General features: G+C 42.6%; 1 protein-coding gene across 2 annotated transcripts in view; it reads left to right on the forward strand.

Moving 5' to 3' along the window:
• TREX1 (three prime repair exonuclease 1) overlaps positions 1-4178 on the forward strand; it is a 7203-nt gene extending 3025 nt beyond the window's left edge. The window contains exons 1-2 of one of the 2 annotated variants that reach the window (XM_015417258.1): positions 808-872; positions 3100-4178. In XM_015417258.1, coding sequence (XP_015272744.1) covers positions 3109-4110 — 1002 coding nt within the window. In that variant the 5' untranslated portion in view covers positions 808-872; positions 3100-3108 and the 3' untranslated portion in view covers positions 4111-4178. Of the gene's footprint in view, positions 1-807; positions 873-3099 lie in introns of those variants that run through there. The other variant, XM_015417257.1, reaches the window with a different exon arrangement.
• The last annotated feature ends 9275 nt before the right edge of the window (positions 4179-13453 follow it).

The following is a 13453-nucleotide window of genomic DNA, read 5'->3' on the forward strand; positions in this document are numbered from 1 at the left end:
GCCTAGGGATGCCAGTCTCTAGGTGGGATCTGGGGATCCCCTGGAATTCCTGCTCAGCTCCAGACTACTGAGATAACTTCCCCTGGAGAAAGGGGATGCTTTGGAGGGTGGACTCTATGGCGTCATACCCCACTGAGGTCCCTGTCCTCCCCAGTGTTCACCCTCAAATCTCCAGGAATTTCCCAGCCCGGATCTGGCAACCTTCCCCCCCATCCCCTGCCAGGGCCTGGGGGGGGGGGAGACCTGGCAAAACTCAACTGCTGCCAGGCTTAGGGTTGGCAACCTCCAAGTGTGGCCTGGAGAGGAGAGATCTGCTTCCCTGCAGAAAATGGCTGCTTTAGAGGGTGGACTCTGTGGCATTATACCCAGCCGAGGCCTCTCCCTTAAAACAGTGATAATATTCCCTATTATTGAGGAATTTCAGACAGCCTATATATTCCATTTCAGGAACTGTTCACTAACGGTTTCTGCTTGTCATTTCAGACAGAACCATGTTAGTAATGGTTCCTTGACGGAATATATTTACCCTTTCATACAGAAACGCTTCTGTCCCATTCGGGAAGCGTAGCTGAAGTGTTTTTACTACAAACTGCTTCCAACCGGTCTTTAATTCCTTCTACCGCTTCTGAAGCGCTATGGGGTGCTGTGTAAAATGCCCCTGTAGCGCTTCCTGTGATGACAGTTCTCTTCATGCCTTTTTTCTCCCCGCGCACAATCATCCTTTTTTCTTTCTTTTTTTGAATGTTCTATTGGGAGCACTATAGCACTGCAGCAGGACTACAAATCAGCGCCATAGCGACCCCATTGAGATCCCTGGATTTCATTTAAATGCACTGATGTTCGCTACTGTATCTCAGCATGGATTTTAAAAGGTAATTTTGGGGCAGACATTGTATTTATCATGTCTGTTTAAAGATAAAATCACTGAAAATAGCAATAAGCACAAACGTACCAGCACAGCATGAAAAAGGAGGAGGAAGAGGGGCTTTACTAGTTTGGGCTTTGATGAATTAAAAAGCACAAGAATAGCCTGCTACCTGGGTTTCAAAACTGTCTGGTCCCCCCCCCCCCACGCTTGAATTCTGTATTCAGTGAGCTCTTTGTTTCCAGGGAACAGCAGTAGCGAACGTCAGTGTATCTAAATGGAGTCCAGGCATCTCAGTGGGGTCGCTATGGCGCTGCCTTATAGTCCTGATTCAGCACCATAGTGCTCCTAATAGAATGGGTTTAAAAAACAAAAACAAAAAACCCTGTCAGGGAGATTGTGTGTGTGTGTGTGGGATGGTGGGAAAAGAAAGCGACGCAGTTTGAAATGACAAACCGCTTCAGAGACGGCTCCTTACCAGAAGGGAAAGGCTATGTGAAATGGCCGTCCCTGTTTAGTCCATGACAGCACAATAACAGTTTTAAAAGGGTAATGTGAAATTCCCCATTGTGTCTCTGTGGTGGGAAAGGATGCAGTTGCAGAAATTTTGTTTGTCCTGCAGCTTCTGTGAGGGAAAAAGTGGGGAATTTCACATTACCCAGTTTCACCCGGTTTCAAGCCGGTAATGATCCGTTTTGAAGTGAACCAGTATAGGGCTGCCATTTCACACATGGCGTTCCCCTTCCAGTAAAGAGCTGGATCTGAAGTGGTGTGCCATTTCAGACTGCACCGCTTTTTCCCACTCCCCCCCCCGCCGTTTTTCGGCTGTGTGGGCGATCTCCGGCTTTTTTTTAAACGTTCACTTTAGAGCGCTATAGCAGTATAACAAAACACTCCGTGCATTCCAATGGGATTGATATAATGCTGTTCCGTTATAGCGTTATAGCGCCATAACGCTATAAAATAAATGTTAAAAAAAAGCCGGAGATCGCCTGCGCGGGCAAAAAACGGCGGGAAAAAGCGCATCGGAACCGGGAGAGGAAACTGAGGAGTACTTGGAAGCAGTTGACAGGTAAAACGCTTCAGCCCCGTTTCCTAAATGGGACAGAAGCGATAGTGTATGAAATGACAAATATATTCCAGAAGGGAACCGGTTCTCAAACAGTTCTGTCTGAAATGACAGACCAGAAACCATTTGGGAACCGTTCCTCTTATGGAATATATTGCCTGTCTGAAATTCCTTAGTGTCAATCCTATTCTCAATATTTTACAAATTATCTTGAAAGTGCCTGAAGACATGCTTTTAAAATCTGTACGTTATAACTGACCCTGGCCAGCACTCTTAAAGCTTGTCCATAGCTGTGTTATCAGAGCTGGCTGACAGCTTGACCAAAAGCTGGGAACTAAGGTCAAAATTTATTTAAAATGACTCATCCTTCCTGATTCCCACTTTCTTTGCATTGTGTGAAATGGAACTCCCACACTATGAGCTCTTGGATGAGAGATGCAGGAGTTCCACCACACATTAAAGCTGTAGTGGAAAAAGAAGTAGCACAGAGTCAGTCACATCTTTTCCTGTTTCTGTGTAACTTGGAACTAACACACAAGCTACCTTGAACTTTGTGTGTGTGGTATTTTAGAACTGGTGTGTTTACTCTGTCTCTGGACATGTGGCTTCAAGCACATTATAGAATCATAGAGTTGGAAGGGACTTCCAGGGTCATCTAGCCCAACTCCCTGCACAATGCAGATTAAGTTAAATATTAATTAATTAATTAATTAATGCTATAGCAAACTTAAGAGTGAAATTAGTAAAAAGAAAAAAGAAAGGAAGCTACTGAGACTCAATTCTGAGTGGTGCTGCATTTTTAGGCTTTGTTGTATTTGACAGCTGCCACTTCCATTTTCTTTCCGCTGTTGTTTTCTTATTATGTGTTTTTATGGTTTTATTCTGTTGTATTTTTTATTTTTGAAAAACATTTCATATATATTTGTGTGGGCAGCCAGAGACATTTTAAATTAATGTGTGCATGTATTTTTAATACCTTCTGGCAGCCAATTTAAAATTATCATGATAAAAGTTATGTGCAGTTTATTTTGAAGTATTTTTGCCATTTCAAGAGTTAATTTTGGATTTAAATGGAAAAAGAGAAGAAATAAAGTATAATGAATAAGAACGACACACCGATGATATAGTCTCATGTTTCCCTAATTTTCACTGTTTCTTGTCCTAGGCATCCAGCATGTGCACAGCCTCTGACCCGCCTCACAAGCCTATTGAGACATTTGTTTTTATGGACCTAGAAGCAACAGGGTTGTCACCATCACAGCCTAAGATTGCAGAAATGTGCCTAATTGCTGTGAATAGGCATGCTTTTGAAAATCCTCAATACAGCAGTTCTTCTCCCAGACCAGCTCCACTATTCCCTCGTTTAGTGGATAAACTCTGCATCTGTATTAATCCAGACAAGCCCTTTACCCCAGGAGCAAGTTCCGTTACAGGACTGAATAATGAAGCGTTTGATGAAAATAAAAAGCAAAGCTTTAACGTACACATTATGCACATGATTACAGCTTTTTTCAGTCGGCAGTACCCGCCAATCTGTTTAGTAGCACACAGTGGCTGTACTTATGATTTTCCTCTGTTGAAAGCCGAATTATCTGCACTGGGTGTCTCAGTTCTTGATGAAATCTATTGTGCAGATACCATTAAAGCCATGAAAGCATTGGACAAAGAAAATAACCAGCTCCACCAGTTTATATACCATCCTAGCCCATTTGGCCGCAAGAAAAATTACAAGCTTCATGATTTATACTTTAAGTTCTACAAAGTATATCCTTTGAACAGTCACAGTGCAGAAGGAGATGTCATTGCACTAATAAGAGTCTTTCAACAACATGCCAGAGACCTTATGCACTGGATGGATTCAAATGCAACGCAATTTAATAGCATTAGAGCAATGTACAAAGGAAATGGGAAGTGTGCGTCTATTTCCAAAACACTTTGGAATCTTCATTATCCCAGTTCTTTACAGGTGCAGCCACCTCGGCGGAGGCTAGCAACAGCATATTCTTTTCCAGTAGGTGATGACGAAGCATCCTTGAAAGAAAACATTGCTAAGGAAGAGTGTGACCAGTGCAGGCCACTCAGGAATGCTGATATTCCTGATGAAATTAAGAATATGTTGCTGTGTTTTCTTGGATTAGCAATACTCACATGGATTGTACTCAGAAATCCTGTGTAAACTCAAAATGTACTTTGGTTTTCGCATACAGTTAAGTCTCACAAAAGTTGCAAAATGATATTTTCCAGTCGCCATTCTTATCAAGCCTTCCTTTAATGTTCTGGGCTGTAATTTTCCTTTATATATTGTATTATTGATTTTATTAGTCTTATAATAACTTGTTATTTTTTTTACTAGGATTGTAATGTGATTTTTGTGTTATATTTCTAAGTCACGCTGAGTACAATGGAAAAGAGTAGAATATAAACCATTACAATAATGTAAATATATATGTAGTACAGAGAAGAAAGAGTACTCTGGCATGTTGGGGTCATTTGTGGGAGAAGGCCAATACTTGATGAGAAAAATGAAATGAGTGAAAATCAGCCACCTGGTCCCAATAACTCAGATTCTAGGGAAAAGTGTTTCCTTGGATGAGATAATTTTGTAAACCAGAGACAGAATTTCCTGTGGAATGCAGAAGGGTCAGAAAGCAATATGCAGCCAGTAAATGGAGGGATAAGGAAACATAACAAATGCTCAAGAAGAAGAAGAGTTGGTTTTATACACCACCCTTCACTCAGAGTGGCTTACAATCTCCTTCCCTTTCTCTCCTCACAACAGACACCCTGTGAGGTAGGTGGGGCTGAGAGAGCTCTGAGAGAACTGTGACTGACCCAAGGTCACCCAGCTGGCTGCATGTGGAGGAGTGGGGAATCAAACCAGGTTCTCCAGATTAGTCTGTGGCTCTTAACCACTACACCAAACTCTCATAAATATGAGTTTATTGGCTCAAGTGTTACTATAGACTTCTAGATTCCAGAATTCATTTTGCTTTGCGAAAAGGCAATTTAAGTTTTTGGTTATCACCTACAAATCTCTTCATGGCTTTGTAGCCTAATACCCACAGGACTGCCTCTCCTGCTGTACTCCGCTGCAACAACTTTGCTTATCTGAACAAAACCTTCTAAAAGTGGCACCCTGGAAATGCAGGGTGGCAGGTGGAGGTGTGCTTCACAAATCCCTAGCCTTGTTGAGCTTATGGACACTTTGAGGATTTTGGCAAAGGGTAGTGGGCATGACTGAAAATGAAAAAAGAGGGGAAAATATACTTAACCCAAATTGAATTAAGTACCTGAAGGTTAGGCAAATATAAATATATAGGCCCAATAGTGCTATTGGTCACATTAAAAATTAATAAATATTAACAGATGTACAAAAATATACATGTATTTATTTCACAGGACATTAAAAACTGATATTGGCCTTCACAATAGTAGCCTCAGTTATCATTCATAAGATACAATTACATCCAAAAGTAAGAGTTGCACTTACTTGTAACTGTTGTTCATCGATGTCTTCTGTGCAGACACAAATTGGGACTGCAGATGTGCAGGTAGGCCTCGGATAGAAATTTTTAGCTTCCTTAAGAACCAAAGGTGGAACACCCCTCCCCTGAGCAATGCAATGGCTTTTCCCACCCAAACCATTGTTGCCAATGCACTAAGGTTCTTTGACTTATGTGGCTAGCCAATAAACCACACAGTGAAAACAATCATCCAGGCAGTAAAGGGTAATAAAAAGTATTTATTCGAATAAAGGAGCACCTCACAGCGTGGGTGTTCCTTCTGTTACAGCCAGGAGCTTGCTTATATACTTTTCTTGCTCCTCCTCACTTTACATCATCACTGACATCACTTAGACATGCTCAGTTCAGATTTCTTTGTCTGGCCAGTCATTAACCACATATTTGGCACACAGGATGTTAGTTGGCTGCGTTTCCACTCCTACAATGCAGGTGCAGCTCATTATTTTTGATTTGCAGTCTTGTTTATTCCTTTTGGCATTACTCCCAGACTTCTGTTACCTTTGACTGAACTTTCAAACTCAGTTCATTCTCAGTAGAATGAACAGTTAGACTACTGCAACGCTCTCTACATGGGGATGCCCTTGTCTCAGATCTGGAAGCTGCAGCTAGTGCAAAATGTGGCGGCCAGGCTGCTGATGGTTCTCTCTATACGAGACCACATCCAGCCTGCGCTGAAGGCATTGCACTGGCTGCCAATAGCTTACCGGATCCATTTCAAGGTGCTGGTTTTGACCTTTAAAGCCCTATATGGTCAGGGACCTGCCTACTTGAGGGACTATCTTTCCCCACGTGTGCCCCAGAGAGCACTGAGGTCAGGAACACAGAATCACCTGACTCTTCCTGGCCCGAGAGACGTCAAGTTGGCTGCTACTAGAGCCAGGGCCTTTTCAGTGGCGGCTCCACACTGGTGGAATGAGCTCCCAGATAACATCAGGGCCCTGCGGGATCTTTTACAGTTCCGCAGGGCCTGCAAAATGGAGCTCTTCCACCAGGCCTTTGATTAGGAGCTGCCGCTGATTAATGGGCCACTGGTGAAAGCACCACTGACGAATGTGCCGCCGGAATACATCTCGGCCCTCACGAAACATTGGCTGGTTATTGCTGCTGTTTGTATATTGCACGCCACCATCACCATTATTATCATTAGTACTATTTAGTTGCTTAGGCAGTTGTATTTATTCTCCATTGTATTTTAATGTATTTATTGTTTTAGTGTTTTTAATGTTGTTAGCCGCCTTGAGCCAGTTCTGTGGCAAGGCGGGATACAAATTGAAATAATAAATAAATATAAATAGTATTAAACTCTGTCAGTTCTTATAATCAAACATTAATACATGCATATAGAAGTATAACAGTGCTTTTAAAACAGACCTATAAGCTTATTTTCACTAACAAGTATACAAAATATGAAAACAATATCATTACAATGACATTCTAAAGCATTAAACTCCTTACATGAATTCTTTTAGTGTTTTAAAATAGCTTATGACATTAAGCTCTTGTAGGTGCATTGAATCCATTTTTTAGTTTTCATTTTGGTTTATCAAAATATTTTACAGAATATTTTTGGTCATTTTATGAAGCTGCTTCTGTTAAAATTAAAGCTTATAAAGCACATAGCTCGGTTCAGCCTGTAGGAGACACTGTTCTACAATACAAATTCTGTATTCCTAATTGACCCTTTTTAATTGATGGTAAGAGTCATGATTAATTACTTTTGTTCTTGGCTGAACTTACATAAACTTGGTAGTAGCTGGGTACTCCTTAAAACTTCACAGCACCCATTTCAGAACATCTCCCCTAGTTAGTTCTATCAACTCAGTTTCTTTAATTGACCCAGTCCATGATTTATGTACTCATGTTGACTGGGGTCCTTTGTACACCTCCTTGTGTATAATGATCTCTCTTCCAGCAAAGAGTCTCTTTGTAACTTAAACTTAACAATTTTCTATAGCAGAATAAAGAATAGTTGCTTTTACAAATACCTTATACATTAACTTGTTTAAAACATAACATAAAATTCTAAAACCCAAGCAGTTATATCAAGAGAAAGAATTTCTCTCTGTTACACATATACACACATATACATACACACACACACACACACACACACATACACCTTAAGCACAGCTTTCTGTTATTGCAGTTAAAAATGCAGAGTATTTTCTTTTTATGCTGCAACATCCCAAGATAACATAGTCTGGGTTTCACAAACCACGGCATAGGCTTTAAACAGAGTCAGCTATAAACATTCAGAGTTGCTATATAGTACCCTTAAAAACTTAATATAAATGTTGCATAGAGAATATGATTGCAGTTCACTTAATTCTATTTCTTGGCTTGGCTGGCACCTTGCCAGGTCAGCTTGACCAAAATTGGCAGAGATTTTAACGAGGGAGAAACACACCGCCTCCCTTTTCCTTTGAAACAAGGGCTAGAAAAACATGTCAAACAAAATGATTTACATCACTTGGTGTTATACAACACAGACAATGCTCAGGATATTAATCCTCCAGGAGAATCCCAAAGAAGTTCTCCCAAAGGGTTCTTTAAATCAGCAATAATCAATAAAAAACCATTAGAACTCGGGGTCCTTCCTACACCATCATGGCTTCCTTTCCCTCAGTTCTTGCTTGTTCGCCATGAACTCTCAAACAGTGTAAGAATAGGAACTAAATTAAGAAGAGCACTCACAGCAGGGCAGGAGGGAGGGGCTGAGTCGAAGATGTCGATGAACAACAGTTAGAGATAAGCGCAACTCTGTTTTCATCTTCTGTCTTCAGTGGAGCCCCACATTGGGATTCTAGCGAGCTACTCACCAGTAGGCGGTGGGGTGATGCTCTCACTGAAACAGTGACTGAAGTACAGCCTTTGCCGCATCAGCATCTTTCCTCGATTGCAGGTCAAGTGCATTGTATTTCATGAAGGTGTATTCAGCTGACAGTGTTGCAGCCTTGCAGATATCAGTGAGAGTAACTGTGCAATGGAAGGTGGCTGAGGAACCCAAAGCCTTGGTGGAATGAGCATGAACCTCCAGCAGACATGGATTTCCTGAAGCTTCGTAACAAGAATGGATCACTGCCACTACCCATTGAGAGAATGATTGTAGTGAAGCAGCCCTGACCTTCTTAGGGCCCAAATAACATACAAATAAAGACTTATCAATTCTGAAAGACTTGGTTCTATCATTGTAAGACAACAAGACCCTCCAAACATCCAGCAAGTGCAGGGTGCACTCAGCCTTAGTGGAGGGAGAAGGAAAGAGTACTGGTAACACTACTTCCTGGGCCAAATTAAATTTCCAAACCGTCTTGGGCAAAAAATCTAAACTGGTATGTAGAATGACTTTCTAATTGAATACCTTCAGTGATGGGGGTCTATGTGAAGGGCCGGTAACTTGCTTACCACCTGGTGGATGTGACTGCTACCAAGAGTGTCACCTTCCTTGTTAGCTGTACCAAGGGACATGAGGCCAAGGGTTCAAATGGGGCCCCAGTGAGTTTAGATAGGACCAGCAAGAGGAACCACAGTGGCACAATAGCTGGGGTAGGAACAAAGACACTAACAAGGCCCTTAAGGAAATGCTGAGACAGTCTATGTGAGGGGGGAACCCTCCACTAAATCATGGTATGCACCTGACAAAATATGCCAACAAGCTCCTGCGTGCTAGGGAAAGCAGGTACTTGAATACCCCTGATAAGAGGCAAGTAATAGGAGAAACTCCTCTTTTAGACGCCCAAGCCTCAAATTGAGACCATTTCCTAGAATAGGAGTACCTCGTGGAAGGTTTTTGGGCCTGTATTAAAACATCCTGGATATCAGGAGAAAAGTTCAAATCAGAGAGGGCACCCTCCAAGCAGTGAGATAAAGTTGCTCTAACTCATGATGCAACAGCAGACCCCATGCCAGTAGATCCCATGCCCTGGGGAGTGGGATGTGATCTGCCCCCACCCTGTGGAACACCTCTGCAAACCAAATCTGCCTGAGCCAGAATGGGGCTATTAAGATGTAGTCTGTCCCTTCTGCTATCAGTTTCTACAGAACTCTGTTGAGGGGGGAAATGCATAAAACAAACATGCCACCCAGAGAATCTGGACCACATCCCCTATCAAAGCTGGGTCGCTGCCCGCCAGTGAGCAAAAGATAGGGGCTTTGTTCAATTTGTTGGTTCCAAAAATGTCTACCTAAGGTTAACCCCACTGTTTGAAAATTGCCTGTAGGTATTTGATCTGAACAGACCATTCATGGTTGGACACAAAATCCTGCTGAGCTTGTCAGCTGCACAGTTCTGATCCCCCACTATATGGATGGCTTTGAGGGATATATGGTGTTGAATTGCCACCTCCTAGACTGCTATGGCCTCCAAAAGCAAGACTCTGGAGCCTGCCCACCATGCTTGTTCAGATAGAACATAGTCATCATCGGTTTGAACCAGCACCCTCTTGTCCTGCGAAGAAGGTGAGGGCGAAGTGCGCTGCATGCAACTCTAGAAAGTTTATGTGAAGTCTGCTCTGAAAAATGGACAAGTGCCCTTGCGCAGAGAGACTCCTGCATAGCACACCCCACCGTTCCAAGGAAGCATCAGTAGTAAAGGTGGTACGGGGAACCCAAAATCCTAATGGGACACCCCCCAAAAGGTTATCGGATACAACCCACCAGCAGAGGGACATATCTATGAATCTGGGGATCAAAAGGTGATGGCCCGAGTGTGTTTAGAGGGGGCAAAGCAGGCCCATAGCTAACGCGGGGCCCATGGGGCCTGGCCCCCTCCTGTTTCTTCTGGGCCACCTCCCTCTTGGGCTGTCCCCGAAGTGGTCTGCCGCCGCCGCTGGAGGGTTACCTATATTGATGTAGCCGTACTTGCTAGCTATCCTGTTGGCTTCGGGGAGCCCGCCACTTATCCTCACCGCCCAGTGGTTGGTGTACACACGAGCTCTGCACCTGCTGGACATTACCACCCCCCACTTGCTCTGGAACTTTTGATCAAATTAGCTGCTGGGGCCCCCATGGCCCCCTCCCAAAAAAGTCCCTAGCTACGGGGTTGGGGCAAAGGATCTAAGAAACCAATTTTGCAACAAAATTGCTTCTACAGAGCCTGGCAGTAGTAGTAGAGGTCATGAAGCCCAGGAGATGCTGAATAGTTCTTACAGACTGCCAGCGCTTAAGCATGAAAGTTGCTGTAATAACCATACCCCTGTCCCTGGGCAAAAAAGCTCTGTTTTTTTAATACGCTCTTAGACTTATCCTTGTATTTTAGCTTCTGTCTTGACTTCTTAGCAGGTGGTTCTGAAGTGCCAAGTCCCAGAACCAACCGAGAAGGTGAGGGCAAGTGCCGTTTGGAGCCGGAAGACGGAACTGCTGGAATTGGTGCTTAAGGAACGGAATGCTGTCCTCCAGAAGTGGAAGCCACCAGAACTGACTGAACTATCAAGGGCTTCAAGGGTAGATCTGAGATTGGAACTGAGCGTGTAGATGCTGGTCTCTCCTGATTGGAAGAGGCCAATTACAAGGGAGCCAAGGAGGTAATGACTCTCTCCCAAAACGCAGCTTTCAGAAGTAAAGCTCTATCTGACCTTGCCTTTGCAGGCCCCGACAGTATGTGTTTCCCCCAGAAACATCAGGCACAGGGAGTGTTTGTGGCTGTGCATCATTTTGGTAGCACACTGGGTGCACTTCTTAAATAGGGCTTTAACTGACATGCCCTTGGGGTATTTAGGGGTGGAAACCACCACAAGAATGGCTTGTGTGTGGGGGGGCAGGTCAGAGAGCTACCTCATCCAGAAGACCTGTTAGAGAAAAATGTCTTTGAAGAACAAAGAACAGCGCTTAAGTGAACAATCAAAGAACCTCAGAGATGCAGCAAAGCTAAGGAGCTGTCCTCCTTATCACCATGGTGGCAAAGGAGGAACTGAAGGAGAGGGGGGAGTGTGCCTTGGGGCACATGACAGTTTGGCTGGGAAAAGTCATTGCATTGCTGGGTGTGTGTGTGCTCCTCCCTTGATTCTCAAGGAAGCTAAAAATTCCTATCCAAGGCTGGCCTGTGTCTGCATAGTCCAAATGTGAAGACAGAAGATGAACGCGTTTCGGCTCAATTGGCCTTCTTCAGACTAATAACATTATACAACATTCATTATCATAAACTTATCAAGATGAAGTTATTCCTGGAGGAGAAAGGAAAAATAGTGGAAGGAATTTATCAGTAAGTTAAAAAATATTTCCAAAAAAAGTATATATTTTAAGTTACTAACTCATAATGTTGTATTATTATGTCAGGAGCCATGTTGTAATTTTATTATTTTGACCACTGAGGAAGGCCGACAGGGATGAAATACGTCTGGTCAGGGTCAGTATTTGTTACTTTTGGATGTCATTGTACATTATCAATGAGAATTGAGGCTGTGAAGGCCAATATTTGTTTTTACTCTACTGTGAAATAAATACATGTATATTTTTGTACATTTGTTAATATTTATTATTTTTTAATTTAACAGCACTGTTGGGCCTATACCGTTATATTTTCTTAACCTTCAGGTACTTAATTCAAAGGGTAGTGGGCAAATATTTTTAGAGATGTACAGTATAAATGTACAGTTCCAAGAATTTGCATCCTGTAGAGGCACAGAGAAAGGTCCCCAAGTCCAGAAACACAGGCAATTCTGTCCGTTGCTAAGACAAGGACATGCTGCTATGATGGAATTGTCAAGGATAAGCACAACATTTTGCTAGTCAACCAACTGGCAGGAAATGGCACAAAACGGTGTAAGTTCTTCTGACCAAATGGAATCAGGCAGCAAGTAAGTGCCAGGAAACTCATTGGTGAGCATCATGCTGCCCTGGACATGTCTGCGGTACTGAACAGCTAACTAAAAGATTAAGAAGTGGCCATAAATGGAAGCACTTGAAGACAGAATCTGGTTTGTGAAGAACTCCTAGCCATGTAACAGGCTAAGAAAAGTCTATTTAGACAACAGTTACCAGAAGATTCTTCCACTATGAGGTTTTACGTCGTCACCTTATTTACAACAGCTACTTGTACAACATACATATGACTTTTTCCTCTGTGATGGTAGTGCTTAGAATATAACAAAACATATAACAACAAATAATCTCAGAGGAAGTCAAGTTAAATAAAAATAGTTCTCAATGTCTCTCCTCCCTAATTGCATAAGTTTTGATATGTTTGAACTTTTTTTTATTATATCCTAATAAATTGTTTTTTTGGGGGGGAGTTCTCAATGTATTTCCTCATTTTGAACATGTTCGTTTTCACAAAGTGCTGTTAACCTGAAGCCATGTTCTCAGAATTCCCAGAGGACAGATTTCAAAAATTATGAAATTTTTTAGGGGGTGCATGTGGTTAGAGATAAAACTGGAAGGTAATTGTAAACCTCTGCTCCTGCTACAATGGATTCAAAAGTATAGTTAGTTACATGTAATTCAGTTCCATTTCCCTGCTCCTGCTTCTCTTCATTGACCAGCCTCTTTGATGCAACAAAGTAATACTTTCTGCTTTACTACATATTTCTGAGATACGGGGCTGCTGCTCTTGGTGGCAGCTACACAGCTACACAGCTCCTGTAATTCCTAGTCTTGCTCAAGGGCTCAGTATCACTGAGGAACTTCTCAATTACTTGTACAAACTTCTATCATTATTTTCTGGAGAACTTAAAGAGCTAAGCAGCTGTTAATGAAGTAGCAAATATCATTTAGTAGCATGAAAAGGGTCCAGTGTAGCTTACAAGTTTTTTTTTAATGTCAGAAGGAAGGTTTTTTCTAACGTAACAGAGGCCTCAAGCCAGCTTCCAGCCCAGTCACAGTACACAAAGGAGCATGGGGGAAGGGGTAGTTCAAAGTGCATAACTAGTAAAGGTAAAGGTTCCCTTGCTCGAAAGCCAGTCGAGTCCAACTCTAGGGTTGCGGTGCTCATCTCCGTTTCAAAGCCGAAGAGCCAGCGCTGTCCGAAGACGTTTCTGTGGTCATGTGCCTGGCGTTACT

Source organism: Gekko japonicus, unplaced genomic scaffold (genome assembly GCF_001447785.1).
Source record: "Gekko japonicus isolate JY-2015 unplaced genomic scaffold, Gekko_japonicus_V1.1 scaffold1643, whole genome shotgun sequence".
In the NCBI taxonomy this organism is placed as follows: domain Eukaryota; kingdom Metazoa; phylum Chordata; class Lepidosauria; order Squamata; family Gekkonidae; genus Gekko; species Gekko japonicus.